The sequence below is a fragment of the Manis pentadactyla genome, chromosome 12 (genome assembly GCF_030020395.1).
Source record: "Manis pentadactyla isolate mManPen7 chromosome 12, mManPen7.hap1, whole genome shotgun sequence".
NCBI lineage: Eukaryota > Metazoa > Chordata > Mammalia > Pholidota > Manidae > Manis > Manis pentadactyla.
In genome coordinates, this window is record NC_080030.1 from 12,296,113 (window position 1) to 12,309,851 (window position 13,739).

Genomic DNA, 13,739 nt, shown 5'->3' on the forward strand with positions numbered 1-13,739 from the left:
ACATTTTACTTTTTTATTGGAATATAGTTGATATATACTATTATATTGGTTTTAGACATACAACCTAGAGATTTGTTGATAATTGTATATATTACTAAATACTCACCATGATAAGTGTAGTTACCCCTTGTTACGAAACCAAGATATTACAACATTATTGGTTCTATTCTCTATGTTGTACTTCCATTCCTGTAACTTATTTTGTAATTTGAAGTTTGTACCTATTTATCCCCTTCACCATTTCACCTTCCCTATGGTAATTAGCAGTCCATGGTCAGTATTTATGTCAGGGTCTATTTCTTTTTTGTTCGTTTGGTGTTTTAGATTCCGCATATAAGTGAGATCATATTGTGTTAGTCTTTCTCTGTCTGAATTATTTCACTTAGCATGATACTCTCTAGATCTATCCTACGTTTAGCTTTCTGAGGAACCACTAGAATGCTTTCATGGTATCTACATATTCCTTTTTCATTAGTAGAATCTGCTGTGAGCTGGGGACCCAGATATTCCTCTCACAAGTTCTTGACATTAATGGCCAATAATTATAATGCTAGTAATGAAAGTAACCAAAAGTTGCTTCATAATTTACATGCACAAATATTTAATGAGAACCAACTGTGTGCCTGGAACATATTATCTCATTGAGTTTTCTGTAGGGATGCCCTGACACAGGCAGGATTGTTCTAGTTCCCTTCAGGTAGATGGGAAAATGGAGAGGGAGACTGGTAACATGCCCAAGTTTATATAATGAGTTAGTGGCACAGTGGGGATTTGAACCCAGATCTGGTCAGCCCAGAGGCCAAGCTCTCCACCGCGGTGGTTGAGAGCCTCCTGCTGGGCACCCTATCAGGGTCAGGGCTTTGCTTAGATGACCTCCTCCAGGGTAAACAGCACCATCTCCTTTGTATTGGAGAGATGAGAGAGCTGGCTCAGCTGCCGACTTTCCTGGGCTCGAGCAGGCAGGATTGGAGGGGAGCTGGTCCCAAGGATGGGAGAGAGAGTGCTCTGCTGGGGACACATTTTGAGGAAGGCTTCCTGGAGGAGGCACTGGCGAAGCTGGGCTTTGAAGGATGGGTAGGGGTTTGCCAGATGTGGAGTCAGGTGACCTGGGTGTTTGGAGTGAAGATGATGGTGTGGGGAGAGGTAGGCAATAAGACAGGAGCTGGGCTCAGGACACCTGTGCACAGAGTGAATGAGCTTGTGTTTTATCCTGGTGCTGTTAGGGAGCCATGGTAGGTGTTTGAGCAGGACAGCCATTGGACAGATCTGTGTGTCAGAAAGATCCCTGGCCTGTAGTCCCAAGCCAGAAAGGAAAGGGCACCTTCCTCTCCAGTGTTGCCTCTTCCTGGAAGCTTGTCTTGATTTCCAGAGCCCTTTCTCTGTGCCTCTCTTCATTCCTGGCACACCTTTCTACCTTCTTGATAATTGCATGGGATGTCTCTTCTTCCTTTTCCACCCCACCCGGAACTCCTCCAGGCAGGGTGTGGAGCTGAGCCATCTCTGGGTCCCCAGCATCGCCCAGCATGGGTTGGGTGCAGAAGGGTGGCAGAAAACTTGTGCTGAACACGAGAACGACTGGACAGGTGACTGTGCACACAATTGGCCAATTCCTGGGGAGTATGTGTGTGTGTAGATGATGAGTCACATCTCGGGGAAAACTGACATCATTTGAGTTTCAGGTACTTCTTTCTGGGCCTCTGACCATTCTGTGTCAAATCTGTTCAACACATAGAAAAGGAATTCACTCCTTCATCCATCCATCCATCCATCCATCCATCCACCCACCCACCCTTCCATCCATCCAACCATTCAGTCATTCATTCACCCATCCTCTGACTGTGTCACTCATTCATTCTATAAAAATTTGCTTAGCAATCTTTCAGTACCAGTGGGGTCCCTCCTCTGAAGGGGTTTGTAACTGGATGGATACAATTCAGAGGACTGGTGGGGAGGAGGTGGCATCCAAGCAGAGACTAATAGGATGAGGGAAGAATGTTTGAGGCAGAGAGAGCATCTGGTAGAAAGAAGCAGAGCAGAGAGAGAAAATGTTTTTTTCCAGGAAGTGAGTAAAGTTCTGTGAGGTTAGAATGTTGAACATGTAGGGGATGGAGGAGAGAGGCATTTTGACAGAGTTCTGGACTGGGGCAGATCACTCAAGGCTTCCAAAATGGGCTGAGAAGCTGGTGCTGGAGGCTAATGGGTGTGTGAGCAGGAAGCGACTGGTCAGATATGGCATCTGATTAGATTCCCCTGAGGCCAGGGTACAGGACAGACTGGAGAAGGTGAGGCTCCACGGAGGCTTGGAGGCACAGGAGGTGTAATTCAGATGGCCCGAGTGGCAGAAAAGATGGTGTGGATTATGGTGGAGAGGGCCATTCTGGATGGGGAGCACAACCTGGGCAGAGGTTTGGAAGTGAGGGCCAGCATGTGGGGTATTTGGTGTGTGCTGAACGATAAGGCAAACAAGAGTGAGATGAGGCAGGGTCTTCAGTACTATCCTGAGTTTGAACTTTTTAATAAGAGTACTGGGGAGCCATGGGAGGTGTTTGAGCAGGGGAGGCTCATGTTCAGATCAATATGTTCCAAGGATCTTTCTGGGACAGATGCAGAGGATGGACTGGAGGAGTGTGGTGAGAGGTCAGAACCCAGAGAGGAGGCCTGAGGAGGTCATAAACAGAAGTCAAGGGTCAGAACTTGGTTTGACTCATCAAGGCCTCTTGTCTCTCCACAGCTGCCATTGCCCCTAAGGACGACCTTTTCTATGGCTTCCTGAAACCTTGGCTAGGTGAGTGCAAGACTGAGTAGGCTGGGGCTGGAGCTTCAGGGAAGAGGGCATGGGATTTCTTAGAGTGTTCCTGAGTAATAGGAGAGGCCCCTAACTTCAGTCTTCTGGGCTCAGGAGATGGGCTGCTTCTCAGCAAAGGTCACAAGTGGAGCCGGCACCGCCGCCTACTGACCCCTGCCTTCCACTTTGACATCCTGAAGCCCTACATGAAGATCTTCAACCAGTGTACTGACATCATGCATGTGAGTCCCAAAGCTTCTTGGAAAGAGGGTGTCCTGGGACTGAGACTGGTCCAGGATCCAGTTCATGGGCAGGCTGTGAGATGTCAGGAAGCCTCACTTCCTTTATCAAATAGGCTAGTGAGCATGATGACAGGTTTAAAGTCCATGGTCTCCAGGCCTATTTGCTACGTGTCTCTCTCTTCTAGGCTAAGTGGCGGCGCCTGGCAGAGGGCTCAGTGGTCTCCCTTGACATGTTTGAGCATGTCAGCCTTATGACCCTGGACGGTCTTCAGAAATGTGTCTTCAGCTGCAACAGCAACTGCCAGGAGTGAGTGTGGCCTCCCTGGGGAAGACAGAGCCAGCTTCCCCAGGAGTGAGCTGGTGGGAGGAGAAAGGAAATGCTTAGGGGTTAGGCACCCCTGGGCTCCTGGCGCTGTGCCACTGACAGGCTGTGTACTTCCGGGAAATTGACGTCACCTCTCTGAGCTTGTTTCCTTATTCAAAAAATGGAATCCCAATTCCTTCCCCGTTGCCTTCATGTGAGAATTAAATGTGAGAACGTGAGTTGGTGGCTTGGGTTTGTGCATAGTAGGTGCTCAGTAAATGCCAGTTTCCCTCATTCCTCCACAATGAGTGTGTGGTGTTTGGAAAAGTGTCCTCTCACTTTCTGAGCCTCAGTGTCCTTGTTTGTAAAGCAAAGATGATAATCCTGACCCGCTAAGAGATGTTTTAAGGCTAAAATTTATGTAGCATTGCTCTGGCACAAAATATATGCTCAGCAAATATTGGTTGAATGTATGAATAAAATGACTATTGTCCTGGTTCATTCATTCATTCATCAAATATTTGTTGTGTATCTAGTATGTGCCTGGTACTATGCTTGCAACTGAGAATATGGTGGTTAGCAACACAGTAAGTTCCATTTCCTTGGAATTTATAATCTAAGTGGGGGTATAAAGAATAAGGGACAGCATAGGTGGCGGGGGGCACAGGGAAGGCAGTATAACACAGAGAAGACAAGTAGTGACTCTATAGCATCTCACTACACGATGGACAGTGACCGTAATGGGGTGTGTGTGGGGGACTTGAGCATGGGGAGAATCTAGTAACCACAGTGTTGCTCATGTGATTTTTTTTTTTTTGTAGATAATTATTTTTTATTGAAGGGTAGTTGACACACAGTATTACATTACATTAGTTTCAGGTGTACAACACAGTGATTCAACATTTACATACATGATAATTCTAGGTACCAGTTATCACCATACCAAGTTGTTACAATATCTTGACTATATTCCTTATGCTACACATTACATCCCGGTTACTTATTTATTTTACCATTGGAAGTGTGTACTTTTGTGTGTGTGTGAGGGCATCTCTCATATTTATTGATCAAATGGTTGTTAACAACAATAAAATTCTGTATAGGGGACTCAATGCTCAATGCACAATCATTAATCCACCCCAAGCCTAATTTTCGTCAGTCTCCAATCTTCTGAGGCATAACAAACAAGTTCTTACATGGAGAACAAATTCTTACATAGTGAATAAGTTCTTAAATGGTGAACAGTACAAGGGCAGCCACCACAGAAACCTTCGGTTTTGCTCATGCATTATGAACTATAAACAGTCAGTTCAAATATGAATACTCATTTGATTTTTATACTTGATTTATATGTGGATACCACATTTCTCTCTTTATTATTATTATTTTTAATAAAATGCTGAAGTGGTAGGTAGATACAAGATAAAGGTAGAAAACATAGTTTAGTGTTGTAAGAGAGCAAATGTAGATGATCAGGTGTGTGCCTGTAGACTATGTGTTAATCCAAGCTGGACAAGGGCAATAAAACATCCACATATGCAGAAGATTTCTCTCAGAACAGGGGGGGTGAGGTTCTAAGCCTCACCTCTGTTGATCCCCAGTTTCTCACCTGATGACCCCCCCTGCGACTGTGCCTGTCTTAGGTTGTTCCTCCCTTGAGGAATCTTACCCGTCTCTGGCTAACCAGTCATCTTCCGGGGCCATACAGGGAAATGTAAAGTTGGTAAGTGAGAGAGAAGCCTTATTGTTTGAAATGGTTAGCTTTTTATTTCTTTGCATATTTATGCCCTGTAGCTTCTATGCCCAGCATTTGTCTTGAGGTATCTTTACCACTTGGAAGAATTATGATACTCGGTAAATTTGATATGAGGCACGAATTCTATTTAAGGGTTGTAATTAGGAAGGAAGAAGAAAAGCTATAGAAGTAGCAGGTGGCAGAAAACATGGGAAGATTGATTATTTCTTTGACATATCTTCTTGTAGAGTAACTTCAGCATGGATAGGTTTTAAGCTACTACTTAAACTGTGCACACACATTAACATAATAGGAGTATAGTTACATAACCAAAGCATACCTGTAATTACCAGCCATCTCCAGTGAAACCAAGAAAACCAGTTAGGCACCTTAGGCATTTGTGAAAACTTATCTATGATATGGTGGATATTGTCAAACTGAACTTGAACAGTCTGAGAGAAATCAGACAAATTAAAACAACCCATTCCTGGGGACTGTTCACATCCCATATGTTCTTTTAACAGTAAATAGTCTGTAGTTGTAAGATTTTGGAGCACTACAACTTGCACTTCTCCAAATTCTTGGTTGAGTTCCAACAGTATAGATCCAGTCAAATTTGTTGTTTTACTGTATGCACAGGCCAGCTTAGATATCTCCTTCTTCATTCCCATGGCAAGTCCAGGAACTGGTGGGATGAGTGCATCTACACCTGTGGCAGTGCATGGATCTTTGTTGGGGTTTTTTGATGATCATCTTCTGGCATGAGTCTTCCAGAGAGTGCTGATGTTGGAAGTTCTTTTTCATATCGTATCTTAGTTCATTTTCAGGGTAGCCCAATTAGGCTTTGATCCTCTGTATAAACACAAACAGACCCTTTGCCTACACTTTTATATGCCCTTTATACCCTTGTGTAGAACTCATTGGAGGTCACCACACACAGGAACTGCCTTTTTTTTTGGTATCATTAATCTACACTTATATGATGAATATTATGTTTACTAGGCTCTCCCCTATACCAGGTCCCCCCTATAAACCCCTTTACAGCCACTGTCCATCAGCATAGCAAAATGTTGTAGAATCACTACTTGCCTTCTCTGTGTTGTACAGCCCTCCCCTTTCTCCCACCCCCCCCATGCATGCTAATCTTAATGCCCCCCTTCTTCTTCCCCCCCTTATCCCTCCTTACCCACCCATCCTCCCCCGTCCCTTTCCCTTTGGTACCTGTTAGTCCATTCTTGAGTTCTGTGATTCTGCTGCTGTTTTGTTCCTTCAGTTTTTCCTTTGTTCTTATATTCCACAGATGAGTGAAATCATTTGGTATTTCTCTTTCTCTGCTTGGCTTGTTTCACTGAGCATAATACCCTCCAGTTCCATCCATGTTGCTGCAAATGGTAGGATTTGCCCTTTTCTTATGGCTGAGTAGTATTCCATTGTGTATATGTACCACATCTTCTTTATCCATTCATTTATCGATGGACATTTAGGTTGCTTCCAATTCTTGGCTATTGTAAATAGTGCTGTGATAAACATAGGGGTGCACTGATCTTTCTCATACTTGATTGCTGCATTCTTAGGGTAAATTCCTAGGAGTGCAATTCCTGGGTCAAATGGTAAGTCTGTTTTGAGCATTTTGATGTACCTCCATACTGCTTTCCACAATGGTTGAATTAGTTTACATTCCCACCAGCAGTGTAGGAGGGTTCCCCTTTCTCCACAGCCTCGCCAACATTTGTTGTTGTTTGTCTTTTGGATGGCAGCCATCCTTACTGGTGTGAGGTGATACCTCATTGTAGTTTTAATTTTCATTTCTCTGATAATTAGTGATGTGGAGCATCTTTTCATGTGTCTGTTGGCCATCTGTATTTCTTTTTTGGAGAACTGTCTGTTCAGTTCCTCTGCCCATTTTTTAATTGGGTTATTTGTTTTTTGTTTGTTGAGGCATGTGAGCTCTTTATATATTCTGGACGTCAAGCCTTTATCGGATGTGTCATTTTCAAATATATTCTCCCATACTGTAGGGATCCTTTTTGTTCTATTGATGGTGTCTTTTGCTGTACAGAAGCATTTCAGCTTAATATAGTCCCACTTGTTCATTTTTGCTGTTGTTTTCCTTGCCCGGGGAGATATGTTCAAGAAGAGGTCACTCATGTTTATGTCTAAGAGGTTTTTGCCTATGTTTTCTTCCAAGAGTTTAATGGTTTCATGACTTACATTCAGGTCTTTGATCCATTTTGAGTTTACTTTTGTATATGGGGTTAGACAATGGTCCAGTTTCATTCTCCTACATGTAGCTGTCCAGTTTTGCCAGCACAATCTGTTGAAGAGACTGTCATTTCGCCATTGTATGTCCATGGCTCCTTTATCAAATATTAACTGACCATATATGTCTGGGTTAATGTCTGGATTGTCTAGTCTGTTCCATTGGTCTGTGGCTCTGCTCTTGTGCCAGTACCAAATTGTCTTGATTACTATGGCTTTATAGTAGAGCTTGAAGTTGGGGAGTGAGATCCCCCCTACTTTATTCTTCTTTCTCAGGATTGCTTTGGCTATTCGGGGTCTTTGGTGTTTCCATATGAATTTTTGAATTATTTGTTCCAGTTTATTGAAGAATGTTGCTGGTAGTTTCATAGGGATTGCATCAAATCTGTATATTGCTTTGGGCAGGATGGCCATTTTGACGATATTAATTCTTCCTAGCCACGAGCATGGGATGTTTCCTTTTGTTAGTGTCCCCTTTAATTTCTCTTAAGAGTGACTTGTAGTTTTCAGAGTATAAGTCTTTCACTTCTTTGGTATTTTATTTTTTTTGATGCAATTGTGAATGGAGTTGTTTTCCTGATTTCTCTTTCTGTTGGTTCATTGTTAGTGTATAGGAAAGCCACAGATTTCTGTGTGTTGATTTTGTATCCTGCAACTTTGCTGTATTCCTATATCAGTTCTAGTAGTTTTGGGGTGGAGTCTTTAGGGTTTTTTATGTACAGTATCATGTCATCTGCAAATAGTGACAGTTTAACTTCTTCTTTATCAATCTGGATTCCTTGTATTTTTTTGTTTTGTCTGATTGCCATGGCTAGGACCTCCAGTTCTATGTTAAATAACAGTGGGGAGAGTGGGCATCCCTGTCTAGTTCCCGATCTCAGAGGAAAAGCTTTCAGCTTCTCGCTGTTCAATATAATGTTGGCTGTGGGTTTTTCATAGATGGCCTTTATTATGTTGAGGTACTTGCCCTCTATTCCCATTTTGCTGAGAGTTTTTATCATGAATGGATGTTGAACTTTGTCAAATGCTTTTTCAGCATCTATGGAGATGATCATGTGGTTTTTGTCTTTCTTTTTGTTGATGTGGTGGATGATGTTGATGGACTTTCGAATGTTGTACCATCCTTGCATCCCTGGGATGAATCCCACTTGGTCATGGTGTATGATCCTTTTGATGTATTTTTGAATTCGGTTTGCTAATATTTTGTTGAGTATTTTTGCATCTACGTTCATCAGGGATATTGGTTTGTAGTTTTCTTTTTTGGTGGGGTCTTTGCCTGGTTTTGGTATTAGGGTGATGTTAGCTTCATAGAATGAGTTTGGGAGTATCCCCTCCTCCTCTATTTTTTGGAAAACTTTAAGGAGAATGGGTATTATGTCTTCCCTGTATGTCTGATAAAATTCCGAGGTAAATCCATCTGGCCCGGGGGTTTTGTTCTTTGGTAGTGTTTTGATTACCGCTTCAATTTCGTTGCTGGTAATTGGTCTGTTTAGATTTTCTGTTTCTTCCTGGGTCAATCTTGGAAGGTTATATTTTTCTAGGAAGTTGTCCATTTCTCCTAGGTTTCCCAGCTTGTTGGCATATAGGTTTTCATAGTATTCTCCAATAATTCTTTGCATTTCCGTGGGGTCCGTTGTGATTTTTCCTTTCTCGTTTCTGATACTGTTGATTTGTGTTGACTCTCTTTTCTTCTTAATAAGTCTGGCTAGAGGCTTATCTATTTTGTTTATTTTCTTGAAGAACCAGCTCTTGGTTTCATTGATTTTTGCTATTGTTTTATTCTTCTCAATTTTATTTATTTCTTCTCTGATCTTTATTATGTCCCTCCTTCTGCTGACCTTAGGCCTCATCTGTTCTTCTTTTTCCAATTTCGATAATTGTGACGTTAGACCATTCATTTGAGATTGCTCTTCCTTTTTTAAATATGCTTGGATTGCTATATACTTTCCTCTTAAGACTGCTTTTGCTGTGTCCCACAGAAGTTGGGGCTTAGTGTTGTTGTTGTCATTTGTTTCCATATATTGCTGGATCTCCATTTTGATTTGGTCATTGATCCATTGATTATTTAGGAGCGTGTTGTTAAGCCTCCATGTGTTTGTGAGCCTCTTTGCTTTCTTTGTACAGTTTATTTCTAGTTTTATGCCTTTGTGGTCTGAAAAGTTGGTTGGTAGGATTTCAATCTTTTGGAATTTTCTGAGGCTCATTTTGTGGCCTAGTATGTGGTCTATTCTGGAGAATGTTCCATGTGCACTTGAGAAGAATGTGTAACCTGTTGCTTTTGGATGTAGAGTTCTGTAGATGTCTATTAAGTCCATCTGCTCTACTGTGTTGTTCAGTGCTTCCGTGTCCTTACTTATTTTCTGCCCGGTGGGTCTATCCTTTGGGGTGAGTGGTGTGTTGAAGTCTCCTAGAATGAATGCATTGCATTCTACTTCCTCCTTTAGTTCTGTTAGTGTTTGTTTCACATATGCTGGTGCTCCTCTGTTGGGTGCATATATATTTATAATGGTTATATCTTCTTGTTAGACTGAGCCCTTTATCATTATGTAGTGTCCTTCTTTATCTCTTGTTACTTTCTTTGTTTTGAAGTCTATTTTGTCTGATATTAGTACTGCAACCCCTGCTTTCTTCTCTCTGTTGTTTGCCTGATATATCTTTTCCAACCCTTGTCTTTTAGTCTGTACATTTCTTTGGGTTTGAGGTGAGTTTCTTGTAAGCAGCATATAGATGGGTCTTGCTTTTTTATCCATTCTATTACTCTGTGTCTTTTGATTGGTGCATTCAGTCCATTAACATTTAGGGTGGCTATTGAAAGATATGTACTTATTGCCATTGCAGGCTTTAAATTCGTGGTTACCAAAGGTTCAAGGTTAGCCTCTTTAGTATCTTACTGCCTAACTTAGCTCGCTTATTGAGCTGTTATATACACTGTCTGGAGATTCTTTTCTTCTCTCCCTTCTTATTCCTCCTCCTCGATTCTTCATATGTTGGGTGTTTTGTTCTGTGCTCTTTCTAGGAGTGCTCCCATCTAGAGCAGTCCCTGTAAGATGTCCTGTGGAGGTGGTTTGTGGGAAGCAAATTCCCTCAGCTTTTGTTTGTCTGGGAATTGTTTAATCCCACCATCATATTTGAATGATAGTCGTGCTGGATACAGTATCCTTGGTTCAAGGCCCTTCTGTTTCATTGCATTAAATATATCATGCCATTCTCTTCTGGCCTGTAGGGTTTCTGTAGAGAAGTCTGATGTTAGCCTGATGGGTTTTCCTTTATAGGTGAGCTTTTTCTTTCTAGCTTCCTTTAAAACTCTTTCCTTGTTCTTGATCTTTGCCATTTTAATTATTATGTGTCTTGGTGTTGTCCTCCTTGGATCCTTTCTGTTGGGGGTTCTGTGTATTTCCGTGGTCTGTTTGATTATTTCCTCCCCCAGTTTGGGGAAGTTTTCAGCAATTATTTCTTCCAAGATACTTTCCATCCCTTTTCCTCTCTCTTCTTCTTCTGGTACCCCTATAATACAGATATTGTTCCTTTTGGATTGGTCACACAGTTCTCTTAATATTGTTTCATTCCTGTAGATTCTTTTATCTCTCTCTATGTCAGCTTCTATGCGTTCCTGTTCTCTGGTTTCAATTTCATCAATGTCCTCTTGCATCCTATCCATTCTGCTTATAAACCCTTCCAGAGTTTGTTTCATTTCTGTAATCTCCTTTCTGGCATCTGTGATCTACTTCCGGACTTCATCCCATAACTCTTGCGTATTTCTCTGCATCTCTGTCAGCATGTTTATGATTTTTATTTTGAATTCTTTGTCAGGAAGACTGGTTAGGTCTGTCTCCTTCTCTGGTGTTGTCTCTGTGATCTTTGTCTGCCTGTAGCTTTGCCTTTTCATGGTGATAGGAATAGTTTGCAGAGCTGGGACGAGTGACGGCTGGAAGAACTTCCCTTCTTGTTGGTTTGTGGCCCTCCTCTCCTGGGAGAACAGCGACCTCTAGTGGCTTGTGCTGGGCAGCTGTGCGCAGACAGGGTTTCTGCTTCCTGCCCGGCTGCTATGGAGTTAATCTCCGCTGTTGCTGTGGGCGTGGCCTGGCTCGGGCAGCTGCTCCAAAATGGTGGAGTCGCGTTGGAGCAGGAGCTGCTGGGAGGCTATTTATCTCCATAAGGGGCCTCCCTGCTCCCTGCAGCCCAGGGGTTAGGGTGCCCAGAGATCCCCGGATTCCCTCCCTCTGGATTAAGTGACTCGCCCTGCCCCTTTAAGACTTCCAAAAAGCACCCACCAAAACAAAACAACTACCAGAAAGAAAAAAAAGAAAATTTTTAAATTAAAAAATAAATAAATAAATAATGGCCGCTCGTTTTTCTTTATTCTCCAGCGCCAGCCTCAGGCATCTGCTCACCAGTCTTGCTGCCCCGTTTCCCTAGTATTGGGGTCCCTATCCCTTTAAGGCTTCCGAAAAGCGCTCACCAAAAAAAAAAAAAAATGGCCGCTCTCTTTTCTTATGTCCTGCGGCGCCAGGCCTCCGGTACCCTCTCACCACTCTTGCTGCCCTGTTTCCCTAGTATCCAGGACCCCATGCATGCACTGTGTCTGCGCTCTTGCCCAGATGGCGGGGGCTGGGTGTTCAGCAGTCCTGGGCTCCGTCTCCCTCCTGCTCTGCCTATTCTTCTCCCGCCAGGAACTGGGGGGAGGGGCACTTGGGTCCCGCTGGGCAGGAGCTTGTATCTTACCCCCTTCGCGAGGCGCTGGGTTCTCTCAGGTGTGGATGTGGTCTGGATATTGTCCTGTGTCCTCTGGTCTTTATTCTAGGAAGAGTTGTCTTTGTTATATTTTCATAGATATATGTGGTTTTGGGAGGAGATTTCTGCTGCTCTACTCACGCCGCCATCTTGGCTGTGCCTCTCATGTGATTTTATATTAATGATACCCAAACAAACAAAAAAATAAGGGACATAATGGATGTCAAGTTTGTAGAACATGATAGGTCCTCAATATCAAACTGTTGACCTTGTTGCCTGGTCCTTGTAGGGGTACATTTCAAAGACTTGCACTTTTGGAACTTAACATTTTGGTCGGAAGACAGGCAGTACTTATACACAAATAAATAAACAAGCAAATAACAGATTGTGATAAGTGCATGAAAACTGGCACACTTCAGAACTCAGGACAGCTCCCTGCAAACCTGTCCCAGCAATTTTGTGTTTTTTTAGTAATAACTTGGCTGAGATATAATTCACATATCATATAATTCACCTAAAGTACATAATCCAGTGGTTTTTAGTATATTCACAGAGTTGTGCAACTGTCACCATTATGAGTGTTAGAATGTGTCTACCAGAGAGAAACCTGTACATTTTAGCACTGATCATGCACTTCCACTTCCCTCCTGGGTCTAGGCAAACACTAACCTTCCTTCTGTCTCTTTAGATCTGTCTATTATGGAAATATCATATAGCTGGAATTACATAGACTTTTATGTCTGGTTTCATTCACTCAGCATAATGTTTTCAAGATTAATTCATGTTGTAGCATATGTCAACACTTTTAATTTGTGGAGTAGTATTCCATTTGCCACATAATACTGTATTTTTTTTTTATCCAGTCATCCACTGATGGACATCTGGATTGTTCTTACTTTTTGTTTATTATGACTAATGCTGCTAGAAACGTTCATGTACAAGTTTTTATGTGCACTTGTTTTTAATTCTCTTGGGCATATACCTAGGAGTGGAATTGCTGGGTTGCATGATAATTCTATATTTAACCTTTTGAGGAATTGCCAGACTTTTTCCCCAAAATGGATGCACCCTTTTACATTCCTACAAGCAGTACGTGAGGGCTCCAATTTCTCCAGACCCTCACCAACACTCGTTATTATCTGCCTTTTTGATTATAGCCATGCCTCTTTGGGGTGAAGTGGTATCTCATTGTGGTTTTGTTTTTCATTTGCATAATAGCTAAAGCTGTTAAGCATCTTTTCATGTGCATATTGGCCATTTGTATATCTTCTTTGGAGAAATGTCTATTCATGCCCTTTGCCCATTTTTTAATCAGGTTGTCTTTCTATCATTGCATTTTGAGAGTTCTTTATAGATTTCAGATACAAGTTCCTGATCAGACATATGAATTGAAAATATTCCCATCCTGCACTCTGTGGTTTATAGCCATTTAGTGCTACTGAGCCTCCATCTATTTGGGAATCCTCGTCCATCTTTGGGCCTGTTTTAAGATGTACCTGGATTTTGGGTTTATTCAGGTATAATGAAGTCAACACATCAGGAAATCATTGTCATTGAAAAGATAGTTTGTTACATACAGTTCCCAAGGGGAGGGGAAAAGCCACACCCAGCAGGGCCATACAGGGAAGCACCAGGGTCAGTCCAAGAAAGCATGGCAAAAACCTTTTTTGTGGTTTCTGTGGG

The 13,739-nt window shown here is 42.3% G+C and overlaps 2 protein-coding genes across 6 annotated transcripts in view; both read left to right on the forward strand.

The window, feature by feature from the left end:
- The window catches only part of LOC118917609 (ultra-long-chain fatty acid omega-hydroxylase), a 32,121-nt gene that overhangs the window by 10,794 nt on the left and 7,588 nt on the right, over positions 1-13,739 (forward strand). For all 4 annotated transcript variants that reach the window (XM_036895629.2, XM_036895628.2, XM_057490045.1 and 1 more), the window contains 3 exons: positions 2,732-2,785; positions 2,900-3,027; positions 3,213-3,334. In XM_036895629.2, coding sequence (XP_036751524.2) covers positions 2,732-2,785; positions 2,900-3,027; positions 3,213-3,334 — 304 coding nt within the window. The remainder of the gene's footprint in view (positions 1-2,731; positions 2,786-2,899; positions 3,028-3,212; positions 3,335-13,739) is intronic.
- The window catches only part of LOC118917569 (cytochrome P450 4F2-like), a 90,853-nt gene that overhangs the window by 9,449 nt on the left and 67,665 nt on the right, over positions 1-13,739 (forward strand). The window lies entirely within an intron of this gene.